Consider the following 23,960-nt stretch of genomic DNA (forward strand, 5'->3'; position numbering starts at 1 on the left):
CAGTGAGACCCTGCCTAAAATAAATGGATGGATGGATAAGATAGAGAGCAAGAAAAGAAGAAAGGAAGAAAGAGAAAGAAAGGAGTGAGACATGAAATTCAGAGGGTGACTTCTTTAGAAGAAAGGGCCCAAAAGAAGTATAAGGGGATACGAGAGGATAACCATGCTGAACATGAGCAAAATATACTACACCCATGACACCAACGATAAGCATGCATGAAACTGTCAGAAAATAAAACGTCTATTTCTTAAACAAAGCAACTCCTTCTTTGCCCAAAACAGTACCTAGGAATAAACAAGACTTAAAAGCAGGCAAACTTTTCCCTAGACTTTTGTAATATTTTAGGAGCACTGAAGAAGGACTAGATAAAATGGTATTCCATGAGCCAAGGATTCAGTGTAATTTCAATACAAATAATACCAGTCTTTCCAAGAATTCTAAAATTTATGTATAGATAACAGATTATACTGTGAAATTTGCCAGGACTTTTAATAAACAGCCCTGTAAAATGCCCCTCTTTAAAATACTCTTGTTAAGTGTTGAAAATACAAACAGAATGCCCAGTGGGGTGAAACTGTACCCTTTCCTTAACAAACTTACAAATATGTGAAAATAAATGTCTGACGGGAAATTATCGGGGAAAATGTAAACAACTCATGAAACTATGCTGGATAGGATTTTCAGCACAGAAAAAAAATGTAAATTAGATCCTTACCTCATACCATCCACGAGATGAATACTAGATATTGAAAAGTATTTCAGTATTAGACATAAATGCTAAAATACCTCATAAAAATCTAGATGAACATTTATGTAACATTCCATTATAGAACTTCAAGTTAAATGAGACATGACATGAAATTAATCATTAAGGAATTTGACCATGGGCCAGAAAGATGGTTTAGCAGTTAAGAGCACTGGCAGCTCCTCCAGAGGACCTGGGTTCAAATGCCAGCACCCACATGGAAAATCACATCTGTCTGTAACTCTGGTTCCAAGGCTTCTGATCCCCTCACACTCACATACATGCAGGCAAAAGAAAAATGAACATTAAAAAATATATTTTAAAAAAACTCAATGTTTTGAAACAGAAATTTGATGGCATTAAAATTAAGAATTTCTAACTTCTGTATCTCAAAAAAAATTTTTTTTTATCTAGAGATTAGAGAGAGCTCTGTGGAGTCCCACAGAAGTGACTACATTCCATCTTGATTTACAATAGGAGAGTTCGAGCCTGTTATTGCTCTTTCAAGATTAAACCACAGGTTATGTTTGGCATAAGGCTATGTATTACCTAGACAACAGAATATTGGGCCTAAGGTGTAGCTAATGGATGTCTTACCTAGGCAACAGGATATTTGATTTAGGGTATGGTTACTTGATGTTTTGGGTGTTAAGGAGGTATTTACATTTATCTGTTCCATGTATTATGTATGGTAAGAAAATCTTTTACCTTGCCCCCTTTTGACTTGGGTATATAAGAGCTTTGAGTAATAAGCTTGGAGGGGGGGGGGGATCCTCCCAACTCTATCTTTTTTTTTTTTTCCTTTTTTTCTATTTCTTTCCTCAAACCACATTCCTTCTTTCAAGAACACAGGACAAGTCTGCTGGACTGGACAGGTCTCAGTAGTTAAGAGCAAGCATGGCTCTTCCTGAGGACCTCAGCTCAGTTCCCAGCACTCATATCAGGTGGTTCACAACAGTGTGCAACTACAGCTCCAGGGAATCCAACAACTCTTGCATCCATACGCACTGACACATGTACACAAAGCCCCCATACCCCCAACACACACACACACACACACACACACACACACACACACACACACACACACAGAGAGAGAGAGAGAGAGAGAGAGACAACATTAACTAAAAATAAAATAAACGTTTTAAAAAAGAGTTTCCCCTTCTATGAAAAGACATAAAGTAAAAAAGTCATAGGGAATTTAGGAAAATATCTTAATTATAAATATAATCAGCATTAACTTATAGCTACAGAATATAGAAAAATAAGCAAAAGTAATAAATGCACATGCCAAAATAAAGACATGTGATAAAAAATAATGCCAACTGTATTACACACTAAAATGTAAAAAAATAATATGGCACCCTTCAACATATCTACTAAGTGTGCATCTATTTATGTCCATTCAAAAAACAGAACAATAAATGCCCATGCTGATATGGGACTCCAAATGGTTACATAAAACAACACGAAGCTAAATATGCAAACAATTCATACATCAAATCTAGCACATCACTGAATGGGGTCAGTAGACAATAGCATGTGCACTATCTGGATATTATTAGAAATTTGTGGTTTTAAATTATTTATAAGTTAATAAAAAATATGGTAGAAGGGTAGAAAGTGAGGGTTTTAGACCTACACCAAACCTACCGAACAAGAATCTCTGTAGCAGGACTGAGAAATCTTCAAGTATATAATAAGTTGTAACATGTTTTATTTTCTAAGATGATCATTATTCCTAACAGTATAATAATAGATATTCATATTGAGTGTTCACATATTCATTAGAATCTATGAGCACAAACCACACATCACCTCATTTAATCCTAAAAGTATTGGGAGGTAACTAGTTGCATAAGAAAAGGCAATCCACTATGTGTTGAATCAGTACATTTTTGTATAGTATTTTAATATCAGAAGAAAGTGAGTTCAATTCTACAACAGTTATTGTAACTCAAACAGGAATTAAATGATGTTTGACTGCATTGAATTGTTGATGGTTCTATTTTTTCTGTATCTATCATGTATAATCAGAAATATAACAGAGGGGACTGGAGAGATGGTGTAGCACTTCAGAGCATTTTCTCCTTTTGCAAAGAACCCGAGTTTGGTTCCCAGAACCTACAGGAAGCAGCTCACAGAAGCCTATAACTCTGAGATTCACTTTTAGCCTCCACACACAGTTGCACTCATATTCATAATCCAACTAACATGTGCACACATAGATTTTTTATGTGTCCTTTAAATAAAAAGAAAAAGGAAGAAAGAAAGAAAGGAAAAAATTATGGGGCAGGAGAGATGTCTCAGTGGTAAAGAGCACATGTTGCTTTTCCAGAGAACCCAAGTTTGATATCCAGCACACATAAGAAGGCTCACAGTCATCTGTGATTCTGGCTTCAGAGGATCCAATGCTCTCTTCTGACCTCCATAGGCAATGCACACATGTGGTGTGAAGAAATACATGCAGTTAAAACACCCATATACATAATGGATGGAAGGGTGGATGGATAGATGGCTGGGTGGATCAGTGGGTGGGTGGGTAGATGGATGAGAAAAATTTATAGCAGAGCCAGGCATGTAGCTTAAACCTGTACAACCAGCACTAGGGAGACTTAAGCAAGGCCATGAGTTCCAGGCCAGCTTGGCTCTTGTCTCAAATTTGCCTAAAATGTCAAAATTGTCTAAAATGTATCTCTACATACACTGTCTCAAATGTATCTCTACACATAGCAGAAAACAAATCAAGTTGTCCTCTAGGACTGTCTTTAATCAAAGACACAGAAACCAATAAATTATATTATGTGGTGTTAGGTAATATAAATGTTTATGTTGCCATTTTGCCCTTTAAAATATTTACCACTATTCTAGGCACTTCATTCTGCATGTGGAAAACAAGCAGAACTGACCTAACTCAAGAAAAGAAATCATCAAGAAGGGAAAAAAATACCATGATACAGTTATTCTATGCACTCTAATGAAAATAAACTTCAAGCTGAGTAGATGGTTACATTGGCAAAATGCTTGCTATGCAAGCACTAGGCTCTGAGCATCTCCCAGAACCCACATTTAAAATGTCAAGTGAATGCTTATAATCCTGGCCTTGGGAGGTGGAAACAGGTTGATCTCTGGGACTTACTGAAGAGACAGTATAGCTGAATCAGCAAGTTCCAAGGTTAGTGAGCAACATCCTCTGCCTCAAAAGACATAGGGAGGGAGTGATTGAGAATGACACCTAACCCTGAACTCTGCTACACATGCGTGCGCGCGCACACACACACACGCACACACACACACACACACACACACACACACACACAAACAAGCAGAAATTTACCCACAAATAAACTCACACACTTACATACATCCTTATAATTTCCAAGTGCAAAAGTACTACCATACACAGGACTTCTACAATCAGCAAGAAAGAAAAAGTAAAGCCAAATCTTTCATCCTTGAGCACAGATTAATGTGAATTAACTGAAACTGCTGCTTTGTGAAGTATTTTCATACTTCATACAGTCACAATGAGCTATTAACATTCACAAAACTCCTATATACATGTGAATTAACTGTTTTTATTTTTCTAAATTCAATTCATGCCATGGCTACTATTACTTTTATGTGGTTTTCTTATTAATTGATGGCTATATTCCAGTGTCTGGAATAATGACTGACTCCTAAAAGGTTCTTAAAAAGTATTTGTCTTTGAATGAATCTATAACTTATTGAGTATTTACATGTAGTAGACTCTAGGGAATTTCATATCAGATAAGTCATAGTCCCTATCCACATAGAGCTAACACAAGTCATTAAATCAAAATAAACATTACCCTCTTTATTTCTGAATGACTCAATTCCCAAAAGGCATTAGGTAAAGACAAACAAAGTAGACAGCAAGGGAAGGAGGAACAGCAATAGGAGAAAGGGTTTCTGGGTAGTGGGTGATGGCTACTCCTTCATTGGGGAATTGGCTGAATATAGGGCCAAAGCTAGAACATCTTTTTGTAGCAATTAAGTAGAAACTAATAAACCTGACTACACAGAGAAAGTAAAGTGCTCTGACTAGTGAATAAAAGCAATTTAAGTGTGAAAATAATAGTTTATCATAGTGGATTATAACCTCATTGAAAAGATATCATCCTATAGTCTGTGATGAGATAATGAAAATAAGAGTAACCTCAAGTTTGAGAAAGAGTGGATATTTATATTCTCTCAAAGTGCTTCTCAATGAATACAAGAAGAAAAGAAAGCAAACTGACAGACAACCCACTGAACCAACTGTAGTCAGCAGGAATGTCAAAGGTACAACAACAAAAAACCCCACAGTTTGTGGGATGTAAAGAAAAGGGCCTTTCGTCAGGTTAGGTCATCTACTCATGGCCTGAAGTCCTAGAAAATTCAAGTGAGAGGAAGCAGAAACCACCCCAATGTATGAAAACAAAGATATGACAATGAAATACTATCCTTTTTACTGTGAAATTGAAGACATTAGTGGAACTACCTGAGAATGTGCACAGGATCTGAGGGTGAAGGTTTGGTAATTCCTGACACTATCTTTGTGCTGTGGCATCGGTGAAACCTTGTTTTAGGAAACAGAACCTTAAGTACTCAGGACAACAAAGCAACATAGCGACTCACAGTTCAGGAAAGCCAAGTTCTTTGTATTGAATGTGTGACTTTCCTAAAATTTGAATCACTTCCAAGAGCATTTAAATAAAAAGTAAATAAGTAATGGTATCTGAGAGTGCTGCATGCCTCAGTCTATGTACACTGAACTAAAGGCTATGGAAAGAGCATTCAAAGCAGAGGCTAAGAAATATCTGCAAGGCTACTGAAATTCATTCCATTTGCCTTTTCCTATAAGGACCCATAACCATACTAAACAGACCCTTTAAAGTGTGGCATACTCTTCTAACAAGAATCAAACAATCCACAAGACTTCCTTATCAGTGAAATCAAGGTGTTCTTACCATAAGAAGATGCAGTGTGGTGATTTGCTTCCAAAAAGAAGGTCAAATGAACATGCATTCTCTATCACAAAGAGCAAACAAAATTCAGATGGGATGTGGACTCCTCATCCACCTCCTCTCAAGCAAAACCTTCTGCCTCCACTGCAGAAGAGGACTGTAAAATTGTAATATAAACTCAAGGATGTGTGTGGAAAATTTCACTTGGCTTCTTGGGAAAGCTCTACTTGGTAGGATTTGGTGCAGAAACAAAATTGCATTTTCACCTTGGCAATTCAGACAAAAGATCAGTTTTACAAAACAGAAGGTACTGTTGTCAGTGAACTTTGACTCTGGGGACTCTTGGAACATGTCTGGGTGAGATGAGGGGTGGGTGGTTCCCCACTTAAAGGAGATGTCTTAAAGTCCCACAGCCTTTTCTAAAAGCACCCAGTGTAGCTTAAACTAGCAGGCAGGAACTTTTCCTCCTAGGAAAATTGAGACACAATCGTTAGTCCTCTGAAAGAATGAGAAGTGACTACTCACTGAAAACCGAACAAGGGTAAGGTTTGACAGAAGTAAGAGTAACCCAATGCTTGTTCATACCCAAAGTCTGCAGCTTAGTTTTGCACATAGGGAGATACTCAAACATTTTTCAAGGAAAAGTATTCATACTCCCTCAACAGGACAGTTCTTTTGTTTGTTTATTTGTTTTTGTTTGTTTGTTTTAAAGACCTTGGAAGGCATTTTATATTGCTATTTTAGAATTTATTAAATATTCAGCTTCCTATTCAATTGATAGTAGGAATGAAGGATGGTAACTGAAAACAAAAAGGGTAAGAATATCACTGAGAAAGGACCTTCTCTTAAATTTGATGCTCAGAAGTTTAAGAAAGCAGTTTTATTCACGGAACTTCACTCTATGATGAAAAACAAAACAAAACTAAAAAACCCAAACCAACAGCCCACGAAGGGATGTAATCTATCTGAGGCAGGAAAAGCACTGTGCACCTTCCATGCCTGTCCTGTACATATTTTCTACTACTCTTAGTTCTCACATCCAATTTTGCATTGTGTATGTACAATGGAGAGTGAATGTAGCTGTGAGCAGACCAACCTGTGACAAAGCATCCAGGAGCAACTAGCAGACTTTGCTACTCACTGCCTCCCTCTCCTCCTACTCTGGAGGAGACACCACTGAATCACCCACCCAGACTCATGTACATCTTTACTTCAAAAATCTGGCCGATTACAAAGCTACTCGATGGCTTTGAGAGAGGCTTTTTCAAATGACGTTTAAGGCTAGGGACGGGACACCACCTCTGAAGTCTTGCCAGTCCTTGTTGCTCACTTTTGTTTTAATTAAAAGTTTTCCCCAGTTATGCCTACCTCAAGATTATAGGGGTAAAATCTTAACCAGGCCCTGTACATAGACTGATGGTGGCTTAGTAAAGTTTGTGAGCAGAGTGGTGCAGCCGAGGTCTTTCTTGGTGCAATAGATGGTTAATGCAGGAACTCACAACTGTTCTGGTCGAATTACAGTGGAGTGCTTAGCCACAAATGGAACTTCTATATCACATACCACTCTATCCCTGAGCTCAGAGCCCATGGAGGAAGATGACGGGAAGACTATAAAACTCAAGATTGGGAAGACCAGAGTGTGAAACAATGTTTTCTGGTCATGACAGAACCAATGCATCCATAAACTCATAGGAACTAGTTACTGTAAAAGACTTGCACTAAACCAAGCTAGTCCATATTCCACTGTGGAGGGGCAAGGAGGAAGAGGGGTCATAGTAGCTAAGGAGCTACTGATATCTGAGGACTTCTGTAGGAGGGAGAGTCAGTTTTCTTTAGGGGTATAGCCAGTAGATGTCCCTATAGCCATTAATAGTAAATGGGCAGCATAAAGAGTAATTAAGGAAAAAGAAAATGACGCAAAATTGTTACATTAAGAGCAGTTAGAGGTAAATATGATGACCAACATACATTGTAGGCATATGAAACTCTTAAATAAAAATTCAGTATTAAAAATACATTGGGGAAAGTTACCATTTTCTCTAGCTAAATTGTATTTTCAGAGGCAAGAGAAATATAGATACCCTGAGTACACAGATGTGAGACCATAAGAAGTAAACAGAACAAAGGCTTCTGCTGGCAGGTGAGCCACTCTGATCTGGCAGTTTATTCCCAGGGACTCACGTTAGACTGCTCTACTGGCCCCAGAGCTGCAAGCAGTGGCCCTGGGGACCTGCTTTAAGGCTTTATGTTCTTTTAGGCATTTCTAAAAGAAAATGAGCACTACACAGTCCAGTGAAGGAATACTCTGACTAGCAAAGGGAGATGATCATTTTAGTCCTGGTGCCTTCCTTTACTCTTCTGTATAAGGGCTGGCTAGGCCCACTGTGTGTAAATGTCTATTCTGCTAAGAAACTGCCTAACTTACTCAATTCTAAACTATGAAAATAAGCACTGACTCACCGGTCTAAGACCCAAATGTATTAACAATAAAAGTGATGATGGGTAGTCACAGTCTCATGCTTTGGCTCCACCCATCCTCATAATGACTACATCCCAGGAGATTTTGCCATGTAGTATATCTAAATACAAATTCCAGACCTTGACTAAAAGACTTATTTTGAGTCTGTCCTTTTCTACATTTACTGAGTCAGAAGAAATGAGGATAGCTGTGCAGGAAACCAAGAGAGAGAAGGCAACTGTGGATGTCAACAATTCATGCACGCTTTATTACCTGTCAAGGCTGTGTAGTGAAGGAGAGCATTCAACCCGTACGTCTGAGACAGTTGCTTCCTGTGCTGTTTTTCAGCACAGAGACACATATACCTTTGACCTGAATGTATTTGCACTTAAGGAAATATAAATCAGAACAAAGATAGAATTATTGCTTCTTTTAATTAAATAAAAAGGACTGAAGGTAAACTTGGATTGTGTGTATAAATCACAATGATCTGCTCAAAAGAATGAAAAGGGAGCAATAGAAGAACTCAGCTAAGATGTTCCCAGGAAGGAGTGTAGAGTAGGGGAGAGGAACCCAAGAGCTGTGGCCCTGGCTGAGGGGTGGACAACAGAAACCAAACTTTCCGTATCAAGTGTTAAAATGGAAATCTAGGAAGAGAAAGGCCAGAACGGCATAAGGAAAAGATTCAGCGAGAACAGGTTCTTGTCCAAGTCCTAGAACCTCTGACCATCTTAGTCTGGAAACAACTCATAGTGACCTGAAAAGTTCATGAGGTTCAGAGTTTACAATACCAAAAGGGAAAATTCCACTATATTCAATATTGCTTAAAAAAGTAAAAGGTAGCAGGGTATGGTAGAATATACCTTTAACCCAGAAGAGAGAGGCAAGCAGATCTCTGAGAATTTGAGGACAGCCTGAACTACACAGCAAGTTCCAGGACAGCCAGGGCTACACAGAGTAACCCTGTCTAAACAAACAAAATACAATAATAAATCACAGTATTTTATGTAACACTCTTTCTAGCAAACACTACTTAACATCTTCTGGGTTTGGAGCCATAATCTTTCAAAGAGTAACTCTGGTTTCATGGCCTCTGACATATGAAACCCCTAGGTACCACATGGTCTTACCTAAATATAATAGTCTAGCACATAAACTAGACCTTTATGGGATTCTATGAATGTAGGAATGTTGTTAATCTAAGCTAAATATTATGAAGCAGACTGGTAGAAGGGGGCCAGACTAACACTGTGAAGGACATAGCTATGCAAAATTAATGATGAAGTTCCTCTTTTGAAGAAAGGTGTGTTACTTTTTTTTTTTCAATTATTAATTGCATGCACTCACACTAAGGGGGTCAAAGGACAACTTTCAGGAATCAATTCTTCTACCATGTGGGATTTAGAGACGAAACTCAGGTCCACAGTCTTGTCAGCAAGCACCTTCACTCAGGGCCATCTAATCATCCCCAGATAAGAACGTTTTAGTCTGTGGTGACAGTGATGGTGGTGGTGGTGGTGATGTGTATAGACAAGAGGTCAGCATCAGCTGTCTTCTTCAATAACATCCCACCTTAATTTTCAAAACAAAGTCTCCACTTGAACCTGAAGGCCACCAATTTAGCTACAACAGAGATGGCCAGCAATGCCCAAGGGTCCTCCTATTTCCATCTTCCCAGTCCTCCTATTTCCTGGGGTTCTGGGGTTACAAGGACATGCTGCCGCTGTGCCCAGCATTTTACATGAGTGCATGGCAAGCACTTTATCATCTCCCTAGCCCTGCAGAAAACCTTACTTAATATTTTTACAGGTATTTTTTGTCTAAACTTTCTCAGACAGGATAGTTTCATTTAATATCAAACCCACCTATTCCTAAGATCGTACTACAGTAAATGTTTGCAAAACTGTCTCCTGCACAAGGTAGGATGTGGAATAGACAAGGTTGAGCTGTTATCACCCAACTATGTCACAGTTCTTGTCCTGGGATTGTGGGATGGAGATAGTGGGGACAATTGTTTTTCATTTGCTAAAGATACCACGGACACAATAGAGAGGGGCTGTTTTTCTGTCTTCATTACCAGCTCAAAAATCCCTACCTTGGGTTACCAGGAAAAGAAATTCATATGGTCAGCTACATTTTTATTAGCCCTTCATTTATGTCACACTCTGCTGGACCAGATAGTTCTATGGCCTTCTTTACATTATGCAATCTTTCCATTAATAAGCATTTGATACTTCATTGTTTCATAATATCAAAGGCCCGGAAATACAGAAAGGACACTGACACAGATGAATTATTTTTTTAAATCTACACCTAAAATAACCCATACTAAAATATAAATCTTTCCAAACAACTGGTCTTGGCTTATTAAACCACCATCCAGCATTCAAAGGTACCTATAAAGTACCTCTGACTGCTTTAAGATGCAGATGCCAAGGGTTTAGATAAGAGCAGTGTAGCAAGCCAGAGATCCCAAACTCTTGTCACACACAAGAACTTCCTCATGACTCAAAATTAGCAATCATAATTCTTATTGTCAGAACCATAAGATAACATCTCAAATTCATGCAAAAAGCAGTTCTTTCATGCTTAATATTACTATCAACTTACTCTTAAGTCAATAATTTTAACTTAAGGAAGAAGAGAGCCAAGGGAGAAAGTAAATACAAAGGTACATAATATACTTCTAATGAGTCCTGAAATAATGAAAGTTAAGGCTTCTAACTTTTACAGGTTAAATCAACCTCTAAAAGTATTAAAGAGGGAGTGAGGCAGGAAGGGGAGACAGAAGGAGGGAGGGAGAGGAGAGAGGGTGTGTGTGTGTGTGTGTGTTAGTTAAGTATAAAGGCACAGAGTTTTAAAGCTGTAAATTGGGGTTTTAGTGAATTAAATATAAAAGACAAACAATCCATGAGAACTTCTCCCACCCAACGCCCCCCCCACACACTCCACCCCCAAACATATATCAATGCAGGATGCTGACCAGAGCTACACTCACAGAGGAGGCAAGGCAGTTTATTTTCCTCTCTTTGCTTCTCTAGAAAAACTACACTCTCAACAATTAAATTGGGGGAAAGTTAAATTCATTCTTTTCTAACTTTATTTTACTTTTATTATCATTATTTTATGGCAGGGTCTTGCTGTGCAGCTATGCTCAAACTTGAAATTCTTCTACCTCAGCCTCCTAAGAGTTGGAATTACAGACATGTGCCCCATATACTCCTGGAAGTTAAAGTATGTTCTTTCCAGAAGAACACCGTCATTATTTCAAATATTTTCAGTGGGAAAATTTTTATTTCCCCCTTCTCAGCTAACAAAATCCAAGGTCTAAACCCCCAATTATTATTTCAATAAATAAGTTATTTGTTGGCTGTTTAACCATGGGACATATTGTATTTAATAATCTCAAGTGAGAAGTAGTGGATATCATGCCTACTTTTATATTTATACCAACCTAAAGTCCAAGGCAAATTAGCCGCAGATTCAAAAACTGAATTTGTGCCTACAGATATCAGGTCAAACATTCTTTTTCTTACCCCATGGCTGTGTTCCTCATGGTAATAAAGATTATTATATTATACACCATGTATAATCTATCCTCACTTTCCAGAAATAAACCACAAATGTCTCTTTCAAGAATCTCAGATGTTTATTCTCTTAAACTGTGATCTTCAGATCCTGATCACGTTGGGGTTTCATGTAACTCATGGGATGACATAAAATCAGAAAGCAGGGCCTCTCCTTCCTATGTTAACCCCAACACTACAGAGCATTAACAAAACACAAAACAAAGCAAAAACAAAATCTGCTGAGAACAATCAGAACATTTAGCTACTCTCAAAAACCACTCCCTGAACTCAGTATGAAAGGGATGCGCTTTAAGACTAAGTCAACCCAAGAAGAGGAAAACTAAATCAATTGTTTCATAGTATTTCTGTTTTTAAAATTTTCCTTATTATTTAACTTTAAAAAGTCCTCTGAAGCTCCCCCCCCCCCCCCTCTCTCTCTCTCTCTCTCTCTCTCTCTCTCTCTCTCTCTCTCTTTTCTTTGTACATTTCTTATTTTCTTTAGTCCTGGGGACAGGAAGAGAGCAGGAGCAAGTGACCAATTCCTCCACACATCATAATCCTTTCAGACCTTTAAGCCCAAATTGAGGATACGTTAGGAACTTCCTACATCTAGTCAGCTGAACTACACCTGTCAGGGAAGCCTGACAAAAAACTGAAAGACACAGTCCAAAACAAAAGACCACATCCTAAAACTGCTCCTCACACACCATGGGAACACCCCTGCCTATAAGAAACACCAATCATGACAAAGGACACATCCTTACAAATGCTCCTCACACACCACGGGAGTATCCTGCCTCCTCTTCTCTCTCTGAGTACTTAGTAGCTACAGTAAGAACACCTGAACTCAGAAAAGCATGAACAGTTTCTTTCAACTTAAATTCCCTCCTAATTTAAAAGGTAAATAGGCAGTTGAGAAGGGAAGAACAAAGGCAAGGATTCTGTGTGTGTATGTTTCCAGAAGTTTAGAACTAACCTGAAATCAATTTGTATGACTTAAAGAAGACACTAAACCATAAAACCACTAAATATGTTGAATGGAATGAATAACTTTCTACTGTAATGACTGTTCTTTGTCTGAAGAACTCAAGAGATCTGTGTCACAGCAGAAATTATGGCTCACACACGGACATCCTACTAATCGTGGGTGTGTGTGTGTGCCACTTTCATGATTTAACTTAGAGTTGGGAAAGAGGCACACAAACATATAGATGGGAAAAAAAAAAAAAAAACATGATATGACAAAATTAACTTTTGCTAAGCCACCAAATGAAAGAGGCCACCTGTTTAATCTTAGATTTGTTTAAATAAATCACTCTTTATCAGTGCTAGTGAAAAACTGCAGCATTCCTTTATCCTTTGAGGTAGACAATTACTGGATGATATATATTAGAAAATAACAAACACAGCCACACTTGTTCCAAAACAAATATCCAGAATTCAGTGAAGCTGTCCAGTGACAAACACTAAAATAATATTTTTTGAGTCATTTTTCTAAGTAGCAGCCAGCCATTCATCTCTGGGTACTGTGGAGATGACTTTGCCACAAAAGCCACTTTTATTTTTAGAAGCCAAAGTTTTGACAAATCAATTGCTAAGAACATAATTTGTTACAAATTGAAGGAAGCCTGAAAACACAGACCTTGGTTAAAAGGCTCCACTATCTTCTTGTAGCTTTTCCAAGTTTAAGTATGTGGGAAGAATACCCATAAATTTAAGTCAAAACTGAAACACTTAAAATATTTCAATTTAAAATACATTAAAATGTGGCCTCTGAAAGGAAATCAAAATGGCTTTTTAAGCATATGAAAAGTTGTTCAGCATCACTCACAAGAGCAATGTGAGTTAAAAATGAGATACTATTTCCACCCACCATGGCTGGGGCAATAAATCACACTGTGGAGAAATGAGTACTCTTACAGGCTATTAGTGAAAACACTGAGTAGCAGAGCCTCTTTAACAAGATATCTGTAAATGTCCATCAAAATTTAAATTCCACTTTGGGCCATGAATCTACAGCAGTATTGCTGGGTCTTTATCCTATAGGCACAGGAATTTTCTCTGCCATCAATAACTGGGGTATCTGCTTCAGTATTACTGGTAACCACAAATAGGCTCTTTGCATATCATTTTACATGGGGTGTTTGTTTACTTATTCAAAAATGATAACCAGGATGGCAGAAGAGATGTAGTCTTTATAGTTGAGAAGTCAATAGTGTCCCTAACACCCTACAAAGAAAATAATGCATGCCATTACCTTGGTCAAGTGCAGACTTTACATTACCATGTTCAGATGGCTTGACAGCACTGATGAGTGAAAGTTCCTCACCACAGATCCCTCTGGCACTTTAACAAGCAAGACCCTCTGTTGGAAGTCCACTTCATGATAACCAGCATTTCAGAAAAGTTCCAATTCATTTCTTCATAAAACCAGATCATATAGAAATGTAACTGTCACTCTGAAAACCAGGCCTGCATTATGCTGCAGAATTAAGCCAACCTGGAAGCATGCTCCCCATGTCTTAAACAGTCCTTGCCAAATGGGTGCCTGAGATGTCCTATTGAAACAGGTGGTGTCTGAACAGAATTGGACTTCTGCCTACAGAAACCCTGGCTTTAACAACTGCTGTGGTTAGTTTTAATTTTTCAACCCTCAAAATTAACTGCTTGCCAGTGACTCAGAAAGAGACCGAACATGTCAGACTTTGCCCTGTTTAGTTGGGAGAGAAATGAGGGGAGTGTTGCGGGGGATGGGGGCAGAGACTAACACCTCAACACTAGCCTCTAAAGAACAACATAACACTTGATTTCCAGGCCAAAGCATGGGGCAGCTATGAAATAAACTTAATTCTAAGATGCTTGGCTACTTACATGGTTTTTGTCATAGTACCACAAGGACGCAACCACATTGCTGTACATAATACATGTGAATGCCTCTAAGTAGACATAGCTGCCAAAAGCCTTTAATCTGTGAAAATGTGAGAGTTAAGGAGAATGGTAAGAATCACTAATTTTTCTAATGAAGACTCACAATCTTCTAAAACTGATATTCTAAATAAACCTGAATAACACAGACCAACAAATACACACAACATAGGTCCATCACTGTGAGGCTAGCCACATCCTCCTGACAGCACTAAGCTGCTTACAAAAATAACAAACCTTTTCCATGAACTACATAAATGTTTAGTATGAAAGTAAATATGCAGTTGCCTGTCCTCCAAGAATATACCCAAAGAAAAAGAACCAAGACATTGGGGTCTCCAGTGCTGCTCAACATGGATCCACACCCTCTTCGACGAAAACATTAATCACATCCATTGCACAGCAGAACTGAGATTCCAGGACAAGCGCTCTAGACGACAACAAGCTTTTCCCTGAATTCACATTTGGCCAGAATATAAACCTGTCCTACCTTCTCATCAGAAATGCAGACACCAGTTACAATGTCAATCTTGGTTGTAAGACACACAACGTAAACAGATGCCTGCAGTTTGTAAACACAAAAAGGAAGCCCATCCCATCTCCTTTCAATCCAGTGTCTTACACTGATGGACCACAAACCTTTCCATGTTACTTTCAGTGTTAAAAAAAAAAAGGAGAGAAGTGAAGGGAAAACCATCTCTCACTGTCACAAATCCTTTAATCCCAGCATTCTGAACATCACAGTTCCAGGATTGATTCAACAGCGATCATCAGTTTATTTCTACACAAAATAACCAGAAATACATCATTGGAACAGGGAGGTACTACTGGGGATGGGGGATGGGAGATGGGAGATGGGGGTGGGGGTGAGTCCTGATACTTTTTGCTTGATATTTAAAGGGTTTTTGCTCACTGCTCTCTTCTTGGCCAATCAAAAATTAAGACCTCAAAAGAATTTCCTCTCTTAATATTTAGGAATTTCCACCTTTAATATATTCACGAATATAAATAAAAAGGAATACACATGAGTGAATATAGTTGACCTTTGAAAGCTGCAAAGATGCTCTTACATTGTTCCTTTCCATCTAAGCACTACCCTTTGACACTGTAACGCAAGGCTTGGCAGGGACTAAGAAAAGACGAAACCAAACTCACTGTTCCCAGCAAGTTCTACTGCAGTGTCTCATTTAGGGGAAATTATCATCTGGGATCCAGTTTTAAAAGACCGTCTGTATCTCAATAGCCTCAGAAAACGATACCAAAATCCAAATGTACCTGAACAACTTTTATTCTTTTAAGGTAAAGATATTTTTAATATTAATGGGTGATTTGGTAGAGGAAGACAAGATATTTTTCTTATCAGGGAAATGTACATGAAGATTTCTTCGAGAAAATAGTTATGAAGTTTAGAAAGGAGGGTGGGAGGGAAGACTTTAGTGAGAGGGAAATTTGACACATAGCTGTCAGACAATTATCATGGAGGAAAAATCTGCAAGTTTTCAAGATTCTTCTTCTGGCAAAAAGTTATTTGGAATCATTTTCTTCTGAAGGATGAAAATCATTTTCTAAGAGGCTTCCAGCTATAAAAGTAACCTTTCTGGTCTCCCATAAAAAAAAAAAAAAAGAAAGAAAGAAAGAAAAAAAAACAAGTATAACTTTTAATAGCACTGTGTACTTTCAGCTATAAAGAAAAAAGTGAAAGAGAAACACAGCCAAACAATGATGACTCCCCATCTTCTTAAACTGTGGGTGGCAATCCCATGTGGGGCCGCGTAACTGTAACTGAATGTCCAGTCCATGGAAATTTGGCAACAGTAAAAAGTGTTTAGAGATGGGGCAATGGCATTGTTGATATTGCTGAGCTAGTACAAAGTTCTGTTCAGAACCCTAGTACCCACATAAAGTCAACCATGGTGGTGTACATCTGTAACCCCAGTGCTAGGGAACAAAGGCAAAAAAGGACCCCTATGGCTTGCTGCCAAACAGTCTAACAAAATCAGTGCGCTCAGGTTTGTTGAGACATCCTGTTTCAAAAGAAAGGTAGAAGGGCTGGAGAGAAGGCTCAGTAGTTAATAGCACTTGTTCTTAAAGAGGACTTGGGTTTGATTCCTAGCACCCACACGGCAGTTCAAAACCACCCTTGATTTTCATCCCAGGAGATCCAATGTCCTCTTCTGATCTCGGGATACCAGGCACACATATGAGTAAACCACTCATACATCATGAAATAAATAATCTTAATTTACAAAAAGATAGAGAATTGGGGAAGATGCCTTCACACACAGGCACATGTAGTTTCTGATGTGTAAAGAACAAGATTTACTGCAAAACCAAATGGATAGTGAATCTGGGGCAATTTTGGCAGCACTCGCCTGGGTTGTATGGCAAATCTTCCTCTTGTGGGCCTCCTAACAGTGGGAGCAGTGGCTGTCTCTTTTACACTTTTGGGACCCTACACCTCATACTGGGTCTCCTTGCCCAGCCATAATACATAGGGAGGTGTTTCATCTCACTACAACTTGATATACCATGTTTTATTGACACCCATGGGAGACCTACCCTTTCTTAAACAGAAATGGAGGAGAGTGGATTGGGGAGGTGGGGGACAAAGAGGGGTGGGAGGAGGGACTAGGAGGAGAGAAGGGAAAGGAGGTAGTGGCCAGGATGTAAAATAAAAAAGTTAAATTTATTTAAAAAATTTTCCTCAGGTGAATAGGTGTCTCAGATAGATGGAGTTTTTAAAAGCCATAAATGACCACTTGGGCCTCAAGCTCCACATAATTAATGATTACTCCAGTACACACAAGGAAGGTCTCATTTCTTTTCCTGTAAGGGTAGAACACACACACACATCTGCACATACACTAATGAGGTATTTAGGAATAAGGAACACAGCACATCCCTTTACTGCCAAAATACAGCCATTAAAAAGAAAAAAGAAAAAAAAAACACTTATTTGAACAGAAAAATTTCAATAGAAGCAAAATGGCTCAGAAGTCTGTAGCTTTTAGACTGCACTAAGACAATAGTAAATGTTGCAATGTCAGTTAAAAATAATCTAAGCCAAAAAAAATGTGTATTAGTCTGTAAGTGCTTTGAATATTTTCATTGAAGACAATTTAATGTCCACATATAAGATGAATCTATAGATTACTATGATCTCAAATGAATTTTAAGGTTTTACTTTGTAATAAAATTCACTGTAATTAGTCCCTTAAATAAGTTATTAAGCATGTCAAATGTCGAATGATCTATTCAAAAAATTTCCACAGTGTAAACATTTTGAACTTGTCAAGACACATTTGGAGTCTAATAGGAAAGAAAGTATCCACAGGCTTCAAAGGTTATTTGAAGAAACACAAAGAAGGAAGCCAGAAGTCACAGAGGTCACTGGGAAGTAAACACCAGTATAACAATCAGACAAAATAAACAGGAGACTATACCAGAATGTGGCACTGCCTTGTCTCTGACCCCTAGCCTTTCCACATTCCAGATCTACATGCCTGTTTTAAAACATTCTATGTCATAGTTATGTTTCCCTATAGCCTTTATCATTAGCCTGATGTATTCAAGTCCCATAATCCACAAACTTCAATTACCTATCCAGCAACATATCCAAGAAACCTAAAGTGCCACCTTCATGAAAAGAAAACTAATGGGGATTTATAGCAGACCACATTACTGCTAAGGGTATAACCACACGTAAACAGGTAGCTTCTACACTACACTCTTGATAACTACTGAAACAATTAAAAGGGCTATTTGCAAAAGCATCTTCCTTAACAAATGTATACTAATTCCCCATTTTTACACTTGATCTTATTCAAAATGCCAAAAGGCAACAAGGTCCCAAATTTTAACCTGTTATTAAAGCCCGTGCTGTCAGGAACATACATTTCCTTGTTTCTGAAGCTGTTCTCCCATACTTAACTCATCATCTACAAACATATTAGTACAGTGAAGAATTAATTTTGGCAAAAACACTTCACATCATCAAATGCGTGCTTAGCGGTACAGTCAAAAGGACAAGAAAACCTAGTGAAACAGGGCTCAAAAGGAAACGAATCCACATGATCCAAAACGGTTATACAATTAGTAGATAGATAGGCAATTTCTTATGGCAGGGTCAAAAGTTTTCACAGTTTGCAAAGTAACTATCTATATCCATAAAGGGAATTACTATGGTACCAAAATAATCCCCTGTGCCCTCCATAGCCCTAGGGCAGAGCTTACCAGTTATGTGACTCATCTTCAGAGGCAACGAGTTGTAACTGCTTAAAGAAAATGTTAAGTTCATGGATACAAAACTACATAAAATCCTTCCACACAAAATAAAAACAGAGGGTCCTAGAGCAAAGAACAAATTTCAAGCCTACATCTGAATTGGATCTTATGTGAGTCTGAGATGTGCACCCACGATAACTAAGAAAGTTCATCAGAAGAAGGAGTTGATGGCCTGGGTGATATTGAATTTAAAGTAGATTATAGTCAATTCATAATCTCTATCTGTGCCACTGAACTGGCTAAAATTAAGCATCTTAAGCTTGTGCCAGCAATACCAATTGCAAGGGCAAAAGTATCCCACCTGTTACCTTTATCTAAAAGGAATTTCTTCTGGTTACAATTTAAAAAAATCAAAAAAAAAATGTAATCAAATGACTCAAACATGATATATCAACAAATTATATTTCCATTCATTATGATAAAGAAAATTTGGACAGTAACTCCATTTTTATGTAATTTTTTTAAACATAACCTTCAACTATTCCTAAAACTTTCTATAACCAAATGCAGACACTAGTTGACACCTGTGTGACGTTTGTTGCTTGTTTCGGGCTTTCCTGCTAGATAGATATTTCTCCCAAATTCAAACATGGCCTCCCAGTAGGAGGAAGCAGATACACAAGACTCAAGAAGCCCATCCATAAGATTCTATATAAGCAGTAAGCAAGCAACTGCTCAAGGAGAGGAGACTCTTTTGAAGAACTAACCTCCAAGCTGACGAGGAACTCATGAGTTGTTACCCTTGCTTAGCTGGGATTTTCGATGCCTCTAAATTAACCAAGCTCATAAAAGTTACTCCAGTTACTCATTTGTTCTCTGAATTCCCTTGGGTGGGATCATTTCTTTGGCCTGTTTTCAGCACCTTCTCAAGGATGAAGATGATTGTTCACATATACCTAGAAGTCACACACCAGCTTTGTCAAAATATACTTGACCTACTGAGACATTAAGGCTGTTCTAACCAGCTATATCATTTCAGATTGGCACTACATAAGAGTCTGCCTTTTTCTATAGTAAAAATCACGAGTTCACAGCTAAATCATTAATGTACTGTACTTTTAGAGCTCTTCCAGAACTCATCAATTCATAGAGTAGCAACCAGTTTTTAATAGGAGAACACATCAATTCATAGAGTAGCAACCAGTTTTTAATAGGAAAGACTTTTTTTTTCTTTTTTCAACAAGGAGCCACTTACCCCTCCTGCCTTCAGCAACTTTCTTCTAAAGTCCTCTGTGGGGTTATTGAAAGTTAGTTTCTCACAACGGAGGTGATTCACTGGTGGGTGGCCTTCAAGATGCAGGAATAAGTCATAATCAAAGCGGACTTTCTTAGGTTCTTCCTGGAGGTGAAGGAAATTAGGGGACAAAAATAGAAAATTTAAAAACAAGATTTAATAATCACAAGGAACAGAGAAGACCTAGACACTTAACATTTTTATCAAAGCAGTTCAGAAAAAGATTATTTCTGAGCAACCTACAAATATGTGAAAAGGATAAACTTACCATCTCCCCTTGGTTTTTCAAGTAGATCACACCATGAACACTGCCACCCAATGGAAACCTATGTTATTCCTTCCACTTCCCCTCTTACCCTCAGCACCCAGCATCAAGACGTGCATCCTATTGCCATGCTTACTACTGTCCAAACTATCACAAAATCCTACCTCTACTAGGCTTTCCTATGATGCATTTTTCATCATTCAGCCTTAAAAATGATCTATTAAATCAGATGTCTATTCACTTTTATTCCCTGGTTAAAATTTCAACAGCTTCCAATGGATATCAACTTATAAGTATAAGTAGACATATTTACAACATGAGAGCCTTCATAATTTGGATCTGGGATTCCTGTCTCAATATACCACCTTTCCCCAACTGATGGCCAGCTCTGCCTCAGCTACCATATGCCTATGCTTTATATGTTCATAAAGGTAGTGTTGACTGCTTAACGACATTACAGCTCTTAAAACCCATCCTCTATTCTTTGGTCTCCATAATTCATCATAGCCAATTTTTCTTCCACTTCTACCTGGTATTCCTCTTGTCAACCCCCTAATCTGTCTTATCTTAGACTACCACTACTTCTCATGTAGTCCTCTGCTTTCAAACTTGCCTCAGTCTCCAGTCTATAATGACAAGATACTGATTTTTTTTCCGAGTACAAAAAATCTGATTATCATTCCATTATTTTTAAAGCCCTTAAAGGTTCATCATTTTCAATGATATAGCCTCATTCCTTGCAACAACTAGCATAGTCTTTAACTACTTTCCTGTGTTCTACTTGCTTTTGTACAATACTTTCTCCTTCTCCCACACTTCTGAAGGTCTTAAAGCTCCCACACATTTTGTGTTCTTATTGATTTTGGCTTTCTCACAGAATGCTCCCACACCTAAAACTATCATCATATTTCCCTAAATGACTAAGTATGCTAAAATAAACTGACCACTGAAGATCCAACAGAAGTGCTAGATCCTCTGGAAAGACATCCTAGCCTTCCCAATGAATTTCTGAACTAGACAGCTCTCATATACCTCTCTTCTACCAGCATAATTATCATGCTGAATGAATTATGATAATTTTGTGTCACCTCACCTCAATATTGTTAACTATTTGATGTAACATTAGAATTAAGAAGGCTGGCAGTGATCTACCTTGACATTGGAAGTATAACTGATAACGACATTTTTAATTAATTTGGTAACATCTAACATTAACAAATGCTCATGATAGTTGACTCCAGTACTAAGAATCTCTTGAATACAAATATTCAAATATGAGTGCAAATATTCACGGTAGCATTGATTACAATAGAAGGACTTAAGAATGAGCTACATTTTGCCACAGACTATAATTCAGATACCTTACAGATTTATTTTATTTCATATGTATGTCTTGGTATCAGAGTTTATATATGTATACCACATATGTACACCACATATGTGCCAGTGCCCACAAAGGACAGAAGAGGGAACAAGGTGCCCTTCAACTAGAGTTACAGGGAGTTGTGAGCCACCTGGTGTGGGTGCTGGGAATCAAACTGGAATCCACCACAAAAGCGGTAAGTGCTTTTAACTGCTGAGCTTTTCTGCGGCTCTTTCATTCAGATATTTTCAGTTATTACTTGGAGATGTACACAGGTAGGTGAATAAATGGTAGCTCATAGAAAAATATTAAAATATGACATATCATGTCTTTGTCAGCCTCCGAACTGCCTTGTTTTAACATGCAGACACATTGAGAGAAACTTGAAAACAACGAAAAAAGGTACTCAACAACCATAAATGGAGTTAAGGGAAGAAAATTACTAAATCTTATTCCACACACCTTTAATAAAAACACTCCTGTATACTTTTAAAGAAAAATGAACCCATAAATTTAACTAATTACTACTGAAAAATATAAGAATGAAGTAGTAAAAGCATCTGTATAAGCCCTCAGAATGTTTAAATGAAACAAAAAAGCCATCTCTTTTCAGAAACACCTAAGGATAAGGACTACAGAAGCTCCTGCTGTGAACTGAGTGCAATTTTCTCTTAAAGGCTTTTTATCTTTTTGTTTTAATTTAGTGAGGAGAAAAATGCCCATAAAGTTGTGTTCTGATCGACTAGAAATCTCTACTTAGAAGACAGAGATGTTAGGCTTTGCTCCTTACAAAATATTAATCCTCAAGGTTCAAATAAAAGAAGCTAGAGATAGGGATTAACAGCTAAGAGCACTTCTTGTTCTTAAAAGGAACCCAGGCTTGATTCCCCCACCCAAATGGGGGCTCACAGCAGTATATAACTCCAGTTAATGGAAGAACCAACCATAACTCTGTTTCCAGAGTATCCAATGCTCTTTTCTGACCTCTGAGAGGCCAAAGCACACACATAGTACACAAACACACATACACGCCAAACACTCAAACACATCAAACAAATTTAAATAAGAAAAGTATGCATTGCTCCCAAACACTAAACAAATGTTTCCTGGACTGGCAATCTGGATTGGTGACATCAGATTCCCCTCGCTGTAAGTAAGTCCAGTCCTTGTAATTCATTCACATACTATTTCTGAGAACAGATTGAGAGAAGCATGAGCTCTTTTCAAACGAAAGCACCAGGGTTGAATGTTTCAATGCGATTGCTGTTTTTGGCTTTTCATAGATAGGCTGGTTTTATTGCACTGCAATACAAAACAAGACACACAGAGACCGCAGAGAACAACTCAGACTCTACTAGCCCTCTTGACTCTGACATCCCAAATCAACAAGCAAAACTAAAAACATACTCATCAGGGCAATCCCAGGATTGGGAAAGGAGGGGTGCATTTCTCATGAGCAGAACTGAGACTCATCTCCCAGGAAAATTCTGAATACATTTCGTCCTATACCATTACTATAGTGCACACTCACTCTTCAAGATCACAAATACTCATAATAAATAAAATAATAAGCACTCAAAATGAAATGAAAGTTCTGTAGGAACAACCTACAGTTACTAAATATTTTACACATTAGTCAGTTAAGTCAGAAGAAAAACAATGTGTCCATCTAGATTACAAGAACACTATACTAAATGAAGTAAGCCAGTCTCAGAAGACAAGCATTGTATGACTCATTTACACGGGATATTTAAATAGCTAAAGTAGTCAATAGTCATAAAATAAGACTAGAATAATAGTTCCCAGAGTCGGAGATTGGGGGGAGGGGGTGACTAACGTTAGCACTGCATTTCAGTATACAAAGCAAGAAGTTCCTAGAATACTCTACAGTACTGCATCTCTCAGAAGCTGCAATTAAGTTCACATGTCAGATCTTTTGAGAAGATGGTTTTGGGTGTGGTGGCACATGCCTTAAATCCCAACCCCAACAGGCCTGGCACTCACTATGTAGATCAGGCTGGCCTCAAACTCATAAAGATCTGCCTGCCACTGTCTACTGAGTGCTGGTATTATATCCAAGCTGAAGCCAGTGCAATCCCAGGGTCCCTTGGGTGACAGAACAGACTCTGCCCACAGTCACAGTCCT

At 38.1% G+C, this 23,960-nt stretch overlaps 1 protein-coding gene across 2 annotated transcripts in view; it reads right to left on the reverse strand.

Annotated features, from left to right (window-relative positions):
• Mllt3 (MLLT3 super elongation complex subunit) overlaps positions 1-23,960 on the reverse strand; it is a 256,673-nt gene that overhangs the window by 81,987 nt on the left and 150,726 nt on the right. For both annotated transcript variants that reach the window (XM_051188137.1, XM_051188138.1), the window contains exon 4: positions 20,148-20,291. In XM_051188137.1, coding sequence (XP_051044094.1) covers positions 20,148-20,291 — 144 coding nt within the window. The remainder of the gene's footprint in view (positions 1-20,147; positions 20,292-23,960) is intronic.

Source organism: Phodopus roborovskii, unplaced genomic scaffold, assembly GCF_943737965.1.
Source record: "Phodopus roborovskii unplaced genomic scaffold, PHOROB, whole genome shotgun sequence".
Taxonomy (NCBI): Eukaryota; Metazoa; Chordata; class Mammalia; order Rodentia; family Cricetidae; genus Phodopus; species Phodopus roborovskii.